This window comes from Salminus brasiliensis, chromosome 1 (assembly GCF_030463535.1).
Source record: "Salminus brasiliensis chromosome 1, fSalBra1.hap2, whole genome shotgun sequence".
Taxonomy (NCBI): domain Eukaryota; kingdom Metazoa; phylum Chordata; class Actinopteri; order Characiformes; family Bryconidae; genus Salminus; species Salminus brasiliensis.
The window spans coordinates 61,032,116-61,046,459 of NC_132878.1; the positions used below are offsets into that span (position 1 = coordinate 61,032,116).

Below are 14,344 nucleotides of genomic sequence, written 5' to 3' on the forward strand. Positions count from 1 at the left end.
TGCTCACCATCCTTATAAAACTACGATCACTCTCAGATTATGAACAGAAATATTTAATAGGCCCAGACGGGGTTTCTGTCAACCGCTGAATGACCTTCAGTCGGTTCTCGCTTGAGGAATATTTGGATCTTAACACGCCACAGCATTTCACCACACTGGACTTCTAGCTTTCTGGTTTTTCCACAGTGTTGGTTCAGTCAGCACATCCAACCATATCCATCCATGCCTATAATAAAGCGCTACACACAAATACAACATTAATATTTAATTTACTGCCAATGTAATTAGCCAACAGAGCCCTCCATCGTCCTCAGCATTTTACCATTACGCAAGAAAACGCTTAGCATGCAAATGAAATGGTTGCATGTGCAGTAATACAATCGCAGAATAGATTTGTTAGACCTTCTCAGATTTTAGGCCTGTGGAGCAAAAAACATCCCTACCGGGTGCAGCCATCTTCAGGTGAATTTGCACTTTTTCATACTTTAATGATTGTATTGGTATTTGTACTTACACACACAATTGCAAGGAATTCGTGTTAATTAGCGCAATATACATCATTTTCTTTTTTTGTTGTTGAATTTCATTCTATTCTGTTGCCTTTAAAATGATCTCAACAACCGAAGAACTGCGTCTGAAATATTCAATCAAAATATTGTATCCATGTTGAACTAAATGACATTATATCCATGTACAGTAAGTCAACTAAAAGACCATTTGTGCTAATATACAGTCTTAGGCAACATGTTGGGTATTTCATTTAGCCAGGGGTCTCTGACACCCTACCATCACAGTTTATTTACTTATTTTTATAGATAAATTAAATAAATAAAAATAAATTTAAAAATGAAAAATAATGTGCCGTGTAAAAAATAATGGCACGTTGAATACGGTATGCAGTTAATATGTCTGTTAATGTGTAAGCAGAAAGTTTAAGTTTAAAAGGATTTGTTTATATATTTTAACTTCAAAATAAACAAATTGTGACCAAACTTTAACATAGTATTTCTTTTTTCCTGTGACAATCACCCTTTTCACTTTTTTTACTCATGCTGATGCATGATTTCATTAAAGTGCCAAAATTGTATTCAAGTGTGTAGTTTTGTCTGTTGTGACATCAACAGTGTTAAATGAACACTGACAAATTAGCAGTGTCTTTAGTTGTGTATATACTGCTTCCTCTTCATGCTCGTGTCTTTTATCTGCAGTGGGGGTGTCCTGCTATCAGTCCCACTCCTCTCCCGGGACAGAACGGAAGGACTTTGTATTGAATTTCAACGGCATCTCCTCATTTCCTTCATCTGCTAGTGGATATTACCATCAGCATCACCTTCATCACCATCACCACCACCAGAGCGCTCACCAAGACGTCAAGCCGTGTGTGATGTGAAGGTGAAGGCTGATGTGGTCTGAAGCGCACATAGTTAGGCTGTGTGTAGGGGCTGAGTGGGGATGCTGTGTAAGGAACCCGCTGAAGAGCTCACTGCAGAATCACCCCACACATTGCGCTGTATGAACATCGGGACACTTTGCACACCGAGCCTGTGGTGAGGCGAGCACTGATGTTCACTGAAAAAAGAAATGTTTGATTTGACGATTCATTAATTTGCAGTTTAACTGTGAGTGTATTCCATAATAAAAAGTAGAAATTTCAAGATGAATTCTGCATCACTGTTTTCTTTTTGACTCACATCAAACAGCATGCACGTTTTTCACACTCTGAGGTTTGTTTTGACAAATAAACACTAAATGATACAATCATGTAAATTAAACATAAACTCTTAGCATAGCTTCACTTTACCCGAAACAAACTGTTTTTAAATTAATAATAATATTAAAAATTGATATCCTATATTCAACAAAGACCTGGAGTCAATGCAACTTCGCAAACGTTTAGTACGTCTTTTCGGAGAGTCTGTCCAGACAAACGGCTCTACATACACGACTTTGTTCAGAACTGTATGTACACTGCAAACACTTTCCCACAAACGAGATAATAAATAAATTATTATTATTATTATTATTATTATTATTATTATTATTATTATTATTGTTGTTGTTGTTGTTATTGTTATTATTATTATTATTATTATTATTATTATTATGGTATTATTAAGTAGTAGTAGTAGTATGGTTATTATTTTTATTATTAGTAGTAGTTGTTGTTGTTGTAGTGTTAGTAGTAGGTGTAGTAGTGAGTTACTACAATGGACAAAGAAGTCATTGATCCTTAACCAGTTAATATATCAGCAAAGATGTTAAAGGCATTGCAATTCTAAAATGTAGAACAATTTTTCCATATAATTTACTCCATAAAATAATTTACTCCATTTTTTATTGTTTGCTTGTTTGTTTAATAATTAATTCATTAATTTATTCCGCCATTGTACGCCTCAAAATACATTTGGACAATAGTAATCATGATCCTGTATTATGTGTGTGTGTGTGTGTGTGTGTGTGTGTGTGTGTGTGTTATATTACACATTATCACATGAGCATTTGTTCTGTAAAGATTATCTTAAAATGAACTGTAAGCCAGAATAATCTCAAGACTATTCGTTTAAAGTTGTGAGTGTATGGTGAAAAAAGAGGAGGTTAATCAGACGTCAGTGTGTGTGATACTGTTTCTGTTGTTTAGGCAGGCGCGGAGCAACACTGAGTTTCAGAGAGATTCGTTTATTCGTACATTATTCATCTTTAATAGCTGACAGCACTGACAGCAGAGCCCAGAGCAGGATCTAAAGACAACCTCGCCATGAAACAGGACCATTAAATCAAGATGCTCAGAGACAGATGAAGATTGCAGACTTGACTTAAATCAACCTGTCTAACGGTTTCTGAGGAAAGACTAGGATGAAGGATCTTTTAATATTTTATCTATGGTAAAATAAATGATTTTCTTAGAAAATTGCCATTGCTTATTTTCGTATAATAAACTTCTATGAAAAAAACCTCTAGTTGATGAAAATAAAGATAATAAAGCAGTCCTGCTTCAGTCACCCTAATCATGTTCCTCCACACATCCTTACCTACGAGAGTGTTTTAATCTGGATATTGGTTTAGGTTTTATTTAGGTTTAGTCAAACTTCAGTCTTGGCTGAATGTTACACTCCTCACTGTGACCTCTATAGCACTTCACCATTTGGTGATGTTACTACGCCATCTAGCGACGACTCAGTTGTTGTTGTTGTTGGTTTTGTTGTATGGAATATTTATGTATGTTGTGGGATAATAACGGTAAATTGGACAATAAGCACAGATGTGAGCTACTACGGAAAACAGCTCAAATCAAACGTATTTGCTACGAAGTAACATAATAATAGCACTTATAGAGACGGGCTGCAGACTGGACTTCAGCTGGGACTATACTGCCATCCTGTGGACAAAGAGTAATATTAGTGACTGTGTGGAATACGTAGTATTGACAGTCAGGCAACAGAGGGCAGACTGCCATGCGACATTACTATAGATTACGTAGATAGACTAGATTCTTGCCCAAACGTTGGTCAGTCACTTTAATAGACTACGTGTTCATTTGAATTCATATAGTCTGTATACTCTATATTACAAACAGCCAAAGGTCACCATGTCCAATGCCAAGTGTCAGCAACCCAATGTTGCACCCACTAATGGAACTGTGTTCTCTGTAGTAGATGGTAGTAGATGTAGTGGATGGTGCTCCGTAAACTACCTTTGAGATGAGTTGGGGTGGTGTTTGTGATCTAGAACTAATCATATGTCTATAACATGATTAATAACATGCGTATACGACCTCACCAATGGGGGCAGTGGTGGCTCAGCGGTTAGAGCGCCGGGATATCGATAACAGGGTTGTGGGTTCGATTCCCGGGCTCGGCAAGCTGCCACTGTTGGGCCCTTGAGCAAGGCCCTTTACCCTCTCTGCTCCCCGGGCGCTGGAGTTGGCTGCCCACCGCTCTGGGTGTGTGTGTGTACTCACTGCCCCTAACACGTGTGTGTGTGTGAGTGTGTATTCACTACCAGATGGGTTAAATGCGGAGGACACATTTCGCTGTACAGTCCACACTGTACAGTGACGAATACGTGCACCTTTATCCTTTTATCCAATGGTCTTGTGGATAAATGCCAATAAAAAACATCACAGCAATGTTCAAACGTTTAATGGAAACCTTCTTAGAAGCGAGCAGACTTTCTGCAGGGAGTTGGGGTCCCTGTTCATTTACAGTTACATTTATGGCATTTAGCAGACGCTCTTATCCAGAGCGACTTACAAGGTTATTCATATTACAGAGGAGGGCCAATGTAGTGTTAGGAGTCTTGCCCAAGGACCGGGAATCGAACCCTGGTTCCGTGGCAGGTAGTGGTGTTATCTGTTGCGCCACACCAAATACCCTTGATGTTAAAAGAAAATAAACTTCTGGGCATTTAGAATTTAGTAAATAAATAAATAAATAAATAAATACTGTATGGTCACTGTATGGATTTGTTCAGTTTCACGAGCAGCTCATCTGATTTACTGTCATACAGGGCAGATTAATAAACTAGGTTTTGGATGGAAACTGTAAACACTAAGATTCCTTAAGGAGAGGTGTGGAAATGGTTGCTCTAACATACTTTCACAAATCAGGTCACAATGTATAGTTCATTTCTTCCAACACTTGTTAACAAACAAACACTAATATGTCCAATCATCAACACAAAATTCAAGTAAATTTCATTACATTAAATTACATTCTTTCATGCACTGATTGTGCATGTAAGTAATCAGTCACGTTTATATATATATATATATATATATATATATATGTAAATGAACAGGGACCCCAACCCCCAACTCCCTGCAGAAAGTCTGCTCGCTTCTAAGAAGGTTTCCATTAAACGTTTGAACATTGCTGTGATGTTTTTTATTGGCATTTATCCACAAGACCATTGGTGAGGTCGTATACGCATGTTATTAATCATGTATATATATATATAAAACAACAACAACATTTGTTAAATTTTTTAAAACGTGCGCTTATAACGTATCATTTTAATGGTGGCTTCGTTTAGTTTCTCCGTCCAGGAGAATACTTGTTCTAAAGAGCTCTCCTCAACTCAGATCTACATCATATTATTGAACTGTTGATTTCACTGGGTGATTCACTGATCCATTGATCTTCACTGGCGGTGATGAGAGCTCATTCTGAAAGTTGTGTTTCGTTTTTAAATCGAAAGCTTTTCAAGCGATGGCCACAAGGGGGCGACCAACGACAGTGGCTTCAAAAACGAATGGCTCTCGACGTCACCCTCATCACTTTGCCACACGTTGCTCTGCACCTCAGTAGCGCAATTAAACACACCTCTGCTAAATAAAAAAAGAGAATGAAATGTAGGCTCATTTAATATAATTCAGCAACAGAAAGGATTACTTCTGCAATACATTAGAAATACAAACAGATAAAAACGCTAACAGAACTCATTCACCAAACTGATCTGAAAAGCAGAAGCCACCACAGCGGTGAAGCACTCTGAGTGCTAACCAACTGAGGCAGCTGTTAATATGGGACTGATCTGATGGAGCTCTAAGCTGAAGACACATTCCATTCTTCTTCCTTCATTTCAACCTTAGTTGTGAACAGAGTGGAATGAGACACATCGACTGACTTGGAAAACATTGTGCAATACTATCACTACTACCAATAATAATAATAATGAAATTAATAATACAAATAATAATAATAATAAGAAGAAGATTTTTTATAAGATGTTCAAGCAGAGATCTATACTGTCTTTGGGGGCAAATAAAACTACAGTATATTAAAACAATAAAACAGGAGAGAGAGCTTGTTATTCTGAAATAACAGCACAGCTGTAATGACACCAGACAAATCTTATTTCATCAAAGCCCTGCTGTTATTTCACAATAACAAACGTTTTATATTGCTTTTATACAGAAGTACTGAAAATACTGAGTATTATGAAAAAAACAGTAAATAACTAGAGTAAATGAATAAACAGAGCCGTCAAATAATACATTTACATGTTGTAACATTTCCTTACGCCAACATATAGTTCCTTAACAAACATTCTACGTCACAGCAACGCCACTCACTCACTGAACAGCCTGTTTTTGTTGTTGTTGTTGTTGTTTTTGTTGTTGTTGATGTTCATATTAGATAAATGCCCCAACTATGTGGGCATGTCATATCGCAGGGTAGACAGGGTCTTTTCTTGGATGCATTTGGATGATTTATATTTTAATCATGTTTACACTGGTAAGATAATGTAGAGTTAGGGTTCTTGCCCAAGGATTCCTATTGGTGTAAGGTGCTGTGAAAAGAAAAAGGCTAGGAAACTACACCCTAGTCTGCCAGGGAGAGAGGTTGTGTTACTTATTATGCTACACCAAAACACAAGCAGTCTATTGGTCATTTCACTGACCTAACATTACATTCTACATCTAATGTTTGTGAACTCTGGCTTTATTTGATTGTGCAGCACCATCAGTATAGGTAGCTATCTGATGGGCCGTGCTTCTAAAATAGAAGTCACATAAGGTATATTTATTTGTCGCCACTGTGAAGAAATTGTGTGTGTGTGTGCGTGTGTGTGTGTGTGTGTGTGTGTGCCTTAGGCCAGGAACACATTCAAAGCCAGTGCACGTGCATGGCAATGCAATGATAATGCTCGGCTAACACACTGCAAACACCCAGTCCTTCTGCATAAACCTCATGTGCATCCTTGCTTTTCTGGAGCAGTTAAAACACCCCGTGCTCAAGGGGGCGATAGAGGACAAATGTGAAAGTGTGTAATTAAGTCTGAGCGTGCTGCTTTACTGATTCTGCTGGAATGAAGAGGTGAAGATGTATCATGTAAGTGGACATGAGTGATTTACTTCCAGTGCTGCTCTACCATTACAGCTGACACGAGCGAGTCTCGTGCAACGAGAGGTTCAAGGCAGCTTGGCCCGTCAAGTATGGTTGTCGCTGTATCGCCCCTCACGGCAATGCCCAAAAGGCAGCTTGCGCTTGCGCTGAATTATGAATGGTGTCGTCACACATTTTAGAACGCAACTAAGCGCGAGACCGTTGTTGTAGAGCTCGAAGCCGCTGCGCGCGGGAACCTGCGTGAGGTATCGCTATGTTTCTGGTCTCTGAGTGAAAACACGGTTAGCCTGACGTCACGTGGTAGCTAACGTATAATATGCAGCTAGCTGTCGTGCCCTCGTAACAGGTGGCTAACAGGTAGGATGCCGTGTAGCTAAGATATAAGCAAGGGAGAGGAACGCCAGTAGCTGACCTAAATAGATGTAGCTAGCTAGCTAACTCTGATTGGTACTGAGGCAGATCTGACGCTAGTCTTATTCTACTCAAATGAACCTAAATGTCTTAAATAAGACAACGGCAGAAAAAAAGATTCTCCAAAATCTCTTAACAGCAAAAGCCAGCATTACTCTTTCTCGATCAGTTCGCGGTAACCTTATTAGCCACAAAAATGTAGATAACAGTCAGGAGAAACAAGAACATGAGTACGGGGGTTTAAATGCGACACAACAATTTTATTTTTATTTCTTTTTCAATTTAATTTGCTTGTCTATTCGTCTACTCTGTTTTGTATATTCATTTGTTTGTTCATTTTACTGAAACAGCGGAAAAATTATGACAGAAATACCGTTGGCCCAATTGTTTCTACTTAGTTAGTCTGAGCCAAGTAGTTTAAATGCAGGGAAATGCCTGGCGAAAATGTCAGCGCGTGTAAAATAATTGTATTAATGAAAAATTCTGAATTCATATAATTCGCGTGTATCATGCGCTTAAAACACATCCCTTACTTTTTGTATCTGTGTTTGTTTCACATCTGCCTGCTTTCCATCCACAGTCCGGCCACATCCCACCTCCTCTTTTATACAGTTGGCTGGTCGTTTAGCCTAACAAGCAGTTCGCCCAATCCTAGCTCAGATGCAGGATCCCAGGAGCCAATCCCAGAACGTAACCATGGTAAATCCAGCGTGGTGTAGCGGGAATACGGGTGAGGGAAAAAAATGGTTCATCCATTTTTTTCCACACATATATCCGAACTCCCATTGGCAGGGGCGCTCAGCTGGGGGAGGAGCGCGCGCGCACGCACACCCACAAGCACAAGCACGCGGCCAAAAAGGCAGCACCTTTTTTTCCTTTCCGTCCAAAAGTGACGGATGCTTGGAGTTCATACGTTTTCCCTCCTCCTTGTGACTTTATCCACGTTTCACTTTTTTTTCTCACACGAGAAAGAGAGTGGACTAAGACTCGCTTCACTTCGGCTGCAAAAGTTAGTCGAAAAGGGACTCTGTCATTCAAGCACGCGCCGGAGAAACTTTGTTTGTTCCACTTTTTGTTCTGTTTGTTTTGATGGTGTGAGTGGAGTCCCAGTGTGTTAGCGTGCGCGCGTGACGGAGAGCGCGATGCAGGCGCGCTATCCGGTACCCAGCCCCAGCTCCCTGGGCGTCGTGCCGTACATCACGGGCGAGCAGGGCTACTACCGGGCGGCAGCCGGCGGCGGTGGGGCGAGCTACACGGGTATCCCGTCGCCCATGAGCGTGTACACGCACACGGCACACGAGCAGTACGCGTATGGTCCGTACGTGCACCACCAACAGCAACAGCACCACCACCACCATCAGCAGCAGCACCAGCAGCCGTCCCCACTGCAGCCCAAAGACGCCGTGAAGCCCCCATACAGCTACATCGCGCTCATCACCATGGCCATTCAGAGCTCGACAGAGAAGCGAGTGACGCTCAACGGCATCTACCAGTTCATCATGGAGCGCTTCCCGTTCTACCGCGAGAACAAGCAGGGCTGGCAGAACAGTATCCGCCACAATCTGAGCCTTAACGAGTGCTTCGTCAAAGTACCGCGCGACGACAAGAAGCCAGGCAAGGGCAGCTATTGGACGCTGGACCCGGACTCCTATAACATGTTCGAGAACGGCAGCTTTCTGCGGCGCCGGCGGCGCTTCAAGAAGAAGGACGCGCTGCGGGACAAGGAGGAGCGCGCGCCGCCGTCCCGCGACGAGCACCGTGAACGCGCGGAGGAGGAGGACGACGACGAGCACGAGGACACGACTCAGAAGGAGAAAGAGGAGGAGGCCCGCCGAGCCGCCGCGATGAAGCTCGGGGAGGTCAAGACGGAGAGCGGCGCGTGCTCGCCGCCTTCGCAGACGCCGCACGTCGCTTCCACGCTGCTCGCGTGCGTGGCCAAGAGCGAGAGCCCAGACGGCGGCAGCCCGCGCTTCGGCACGGCGGACGGTGTGGCCTCGCTGCCCGCGCACTACAGCCCGCCATGCGGAGGCCTGCCGGCGGCGTACGCGTACGCAGCAGAGCGCGTGCACGAGGACGCAGCGGCGGCAGCAGCAGCAGCAGTAGCTGGGCCGGATTACTTGTGCCAGAGCCGGCTCGCGCCCTGGTGCTTGGGCCAAAGCGCGAGCATGATGGGAGGACAACAGCAGCAGCAACAACAGCAGCATCAAGGGGGCTTTCCAAACTTGCAGGCTCTGAATGGCTCAACGCCGGTAACCGGCTGCCAGAGCGCGTTCCCTGCCGCGCCGCCGCCGCCGCCGCTCTACCGGGGACCTGGAGCTTTTGTGTACGACTGCAGCAAGTTCTGATTCACCTGAAACACGCACACAAACACGGGACTGCAGGAGCGAGAGCGGCTTTCTCTCCAGTGTTGAACGGAGGGGTCGGAGTTGGAGGCGGGTGCGGGAGCGCGCACTGCTGTTTGTCCGCGGTGAGTAGAGGAGGCTGAAGGCGCTCAAGACTCCTCTCCTCTCCGCGCTCCTCCTTTCACTTAATTTATTATTTTACTCTCAGAGCGGTTCTCTGTCACTATTTATACACACCTCCACACGGACCGTGACTGTGCAGGAAACCTATATTTTTAATTACTTCAGATATTATTATTATTATTATTATTAATATTATTATTATTATTTGGTAAATAAATGTGCCTTCCTGTTGAAGCTGAGCCCTCGAGTGATTGATCGGTTTACTGTGGTGCAGAAATTAGCCAAAGGTGATGTTGATCAAAAACTGATGCTCTGATTTTGACTCAGATTAAAAGAGTGGTTGGAAATGAATGAAATGCAGCAGATGGACACGGGTCTGGTCCAAACACGTAACGCAGTTATGATTGAGCTAATGTGGGACCTCTTGACACATTTGAGCTATACGAACCCAACACACAGCACACCGTTCAGCTCCTTTTTTTAATAGTTATGAGGGACCAGCCACGGATTTAAAACTCGTCATTATTATTAACATGTTATTATACTGCTATAAGCGTTTCTACATTTAAGACAGGAGCGCAGAGCGCTGTAGGCCTCGAGGGACGTTTACAGAAACTGTAAGAAATTTGAAATCTAAAATAGTTAACAACAACTATAATAGTAATAATAATACATGGCAACAATAAAAGCATCTGACGTCATGTCTATTTTGAAACCGTTTCTCATATTTCTAAAATAACGTGGTTTACTCGTTCTACAAAACTGCAGGTAGTCTAGCAGGACCCTACACTGACAGTAACACTGACAGTAATTAGCAGCTGCCAAATCATTTATCAGTAATGTTACTTTAGTCTCACAAAATTACAACACAGCTGAATTAAAACAAACGAGCAAATACAAGAGTTAATGTATGTATGAAATGCCTCAACCATTCACTTGAACTCATATTTATTATTGAAGCAGATGTGATGTTTTCTGCTGAGCTTTCTGAAGTTGTATAGATTTGATCTTATTTATTGATTTGCGTGTTTTTGCGAAAATGGTATAAATTAGTCTCGAGTAAAAATCTACAAGCTGAAGCTGTGCTTTATGAATTTCTGCTGAATCAGGGAAAAACTGCTCGATTTCCATAGGGTGTAATTAAGCCTATCAGATGGACGAGTGTGTGTGTGTGTGTGTGTGTGTGTGTGTGAGTGCACTAAACAGGTTTATTTTTAGCTGCCTGACCCAGACTTCTGCCAGCAGACGCTCAGCTCCTCCTGGTCACAATTAAAGCTCATTTTTGCGTTATTTGTCAAACAGTAAACAGGCGCTGACACGATTACACTCTAAACACATGCAACTGATCACAGCCAAGGGCCTCAACACCAGCTCAGCTCAGCCGCCGTCACATCCCACCGAACACAAAGCTACAACGACCTGAACACGTCGTGTTTGCTGTGTGCGTGTTTAGCCTGGGTAATTGACCCTGTAGGTGAAAAATGGAAGGATTAAGCGATAAAGTGAAGATTAGAAAGGGAAAAGAAAGGACAGTCGTGGAAACAAGGCTGTTCGCTGGGTGTGCAGTGCCCTGTGTGTGTGTGTGTGTGTGTGTGCCCGCAGGGTCTGCATTAGAGCTGTTTTTCTTCTCTCTGCTCGGACCCAAGTGCCAAAACGCAGTGCAGGTGTGTGTTCAGGGCTCGTGGCAGTCAAAGGCTCTTTGTTGTGATCGTTGAAGCCGAGGGGGGAACACGACACCGCGCGGAGGCCCTACGGGAGTTAACGAGCCAAACACGCTTCACACACACTCACATATACACACACGTGTAGCGCAGAAACCCCGTGTCAATCGCTGTGAACGACATAACCCGTCGTTTGCAGAGACAATTCTTACAAAGGAAGCCTTCATTCCCAGGTGATTTGGTGACTGTAGAACACGGTGGATGTCCGTTTTTTATAAGTCGACTAAACACCGTCTGACTGGTAGATGCTCGGGTTGCAATCTCTCACCAGAAACGTATTTTGTACTTTTCAATAAATGCTGATGTAAAACAGCCTCTCGAGCACCACTATACCACACATTTCATTCCCTGCTTTCTATCAGAATAAAAGTCTCCAAATGAACAAAATGAAAAGGCTCCAAATAGTAGTAAATAATAAAAGCCGTTTGAAGAAGCACATTTATGAACGAATGAACACCGATTCATCCAGAACCAGTGAATATTAGACCTGAATATTCTAATATCACCTCAGATTTACTGAGCATTAGAAAACATACACAAGGGCCTGTAAATGTACAATGAAGTACTAATCTGCAGAGCTGGATCGGTTTTCCGAGACATAGATTAGACCTGACCTTGGACTAAACAGCCGTAAGGAATCAGCAAATACCTTTTAGTCTGGGTTTAAGATTAATCTGAAGTCGAAACTAAAGGCATTTAAGACAAACTCACTGCGCTTTTTTCTTTTTATACGTGAATCTGAGTCTGGAATATTTAATAAAGAATAGTATGTTATCACTCTGTATACTTAAAGACTAAACCACACTAAAATGACCAGCACATTTCCAGTTTTATTATTATTATTATTATTATTATTATTATTATTATTATTATTACCAAAGTTATTTGATAAGGAAAATCGATAGCCAAATAGAGACACACACGGCACCTTACACTGCAGCCTCAGGCAACCAGTCATTTATTCCCAATTAAACACACTAAACCACAGTGTAGGGCTACGACCTAGAGCCACAGCTCGAGCCTAAGGAGACCAGTACAGAACACTGGAGCCTACAGTAACCTCTACTGCAGTGCTGCAGCTGCTGTTTTTAGAAAAGCGACTTCTCTCATTGATTTGATTTGCTCTCTGGTCAGCTTAATGGAGCTGTATGCGTTTTATCAAGAGCGCGCAGGGAATGATTATTAAGGCCATATGTTTATTCCATGCTGCTGCTTTACGTAAGGTGTAGAGGAAAGTCAGATATTTGAAATTCTTCGGCGATGGACGGATCTATTGATTTTAATTATACAATATTTTTTAAAAAATAGTTCCATAAAAATATTGAAAGCAAGAAATAAAAATAAGCATCTGAAATTGACAGGCATTGTTTTATTTGTGATGGGTTTCAAAATACGAGCAGTCGTTTTTACTGATGTGAATTTTTTATTTTTTTCTTCATATTTAGATTTAAACAGGAGAACCAGCTAAGTTAGTCATTTAATATGTACCGCCTGGCGTCATTACTTGTTCATTATGATTGTCATAACAAAATTAAATATTTATTATTAATTCAATTTAGGAGTGGGACAAGTCCGCTCAGACGTTTTCTTTTTTTTATGATGTTTTGACACCTTTATTATTATTTTTTTCAGGGTACTGACCAGTGCTTTTTCGGAGGGCACATGCTAATCATTGCAATATTAAACAGTAGTGAAGCAGGCAATATGTCAAATATAATAACAAGCACTCCTTGAAAACCTTAAAAACGTTTAGCATTATGCAAATATTTGGGCACCTTTGGTCAAATGACATATGTTTTTCATTTTCTATGTGTTGTGTAAATAAATGCACATTCGCTACAGATAAACGTTTTTGAACATTCAAAGACCACAATAAATGAACAAATAAATGAACAAATAAATGAATAAATAAATGTCTGTAAATGTAGTGTGTGCGAAAGCAATGGCACATTAAATATATTGTTTTCTCCCCCGAATTTGGGAATTGTATCTAAAATGTGTATTTAAGGTTCAAAGGGATTTATTTACTTATTTTCACTTAGAAAATCATCAGCATGTGCCATTCGACCGGGGTGCCCAAACTTTTAGAAAAGTCTGTATATATTAACACTATTAACACTACAAGTAGAGCTTTCTTCAGTCAAACACAGCCCATACAGAATATTAAATAAAATGAATAAGATGAACACTTGCGCAGGACATTGTGTATTAAGCTGAGCTCGGGTCAGGGAGAAACAATTGACGTTTTTATTATTATTATTTTTTTTTTTTTTAATTTGATCCAAGAGAGGAAACAAATACATGATCATAGAGGCTTGTGTTTGGGCTAAGCAGCAGAATAGACACAGTCTAAAAGCGCTTTGCTTTGGGCTAATGTGGCTGAGCACCCGCAGTCTGGAGTCAGTCTGTGCTCTGACAGATCACTCCGTATTAAACAGGACTCCACAGACCCTCACCTCACCTCACTTAACCAATACAGAGCAAAGCGGTTCAGACTGCGATTCCGTTCATTCTTTATTTCACTGTATAAATATCACAGCTTTCTTATGAGGACTGAATTATGTATGAATTCTTATTCTTATTCTAATTGTTAATATTAATATTAATTTATATTATTCCAAGGTGTCAGTCTGTTGCACATTAATGCATATTTAATGCGTATGCAGCCCACGGACACGATCGGTCCTAACCCTCGTTTTTCACTGCAGTTTGATCTGGAGTAAAAGGTCAAATATTATGGACTGTGAGACTGAAACGCCCGGTACTTTCAATCTAGGCTTCACACAGCTCTAAAGAAAACGATACAACTTTCAACTCATTAACACACACAAACGTTGTATCTTTCATATTCGCGGCGAACCTGAGCTTCATTTAGTACGCGCATCTTAGAATAATAATA

General features: G+C 41.3%; 2 protein-coding genes across 2 annotated transcripts in view; both read left to right on the top strand.

Moving 5' to 3' along the window:
* Positions 1 to 1,651, top strand: part of foxf2b (forkhead box F2b) — a 3,366-nt gene extending 1,715 nt beyond the window's left edge. The window contains exon 2 of the mRNA XM_072697277.1: positions 1,209 to 1,651. Coding sequence (XP_072553378.1) covers positions 1,209 to 1,390 — 182 coding nt within the window. The 3' untranslated portion in view covers positions 1,391 to 1,651. The remainder of the gene's footprint in view (positions 1 to 1,208) is intronic.
* Positions 1,652 to 8,158: 6,507 nt separating this feature from the next.
* On the top strand, positions 8,159 to 12,905 carry foxc1b (forkhead box C1b). Its single transcript, XM_072697290.1, has one exon. The coding sequence runs from the start codon at positions 8,402 to 8,404 to the stop codon at positions 9,602 to 9,604; it is 1,203 nt and encodes a 400-aa protein (XP_072553391.1). The 5' UTR covers positions 8,159 to 8,401; the 3' UTR covers positions 9,605 to 12,905.
* The last annotated feature ends 1,439 nt before the right edge of the window (positions 12,906 to 14,344 follow it).

What these genes read in the sequence shown, in the direction of transcription:
- foxc1b (XM_072697290.1), top strand. Translation starts at nt 8,402, where the DNA reads ATGCAGGCGCGCTATCCGGTACCCAGCCCCAGCTCCCTGGGCGTCGTG.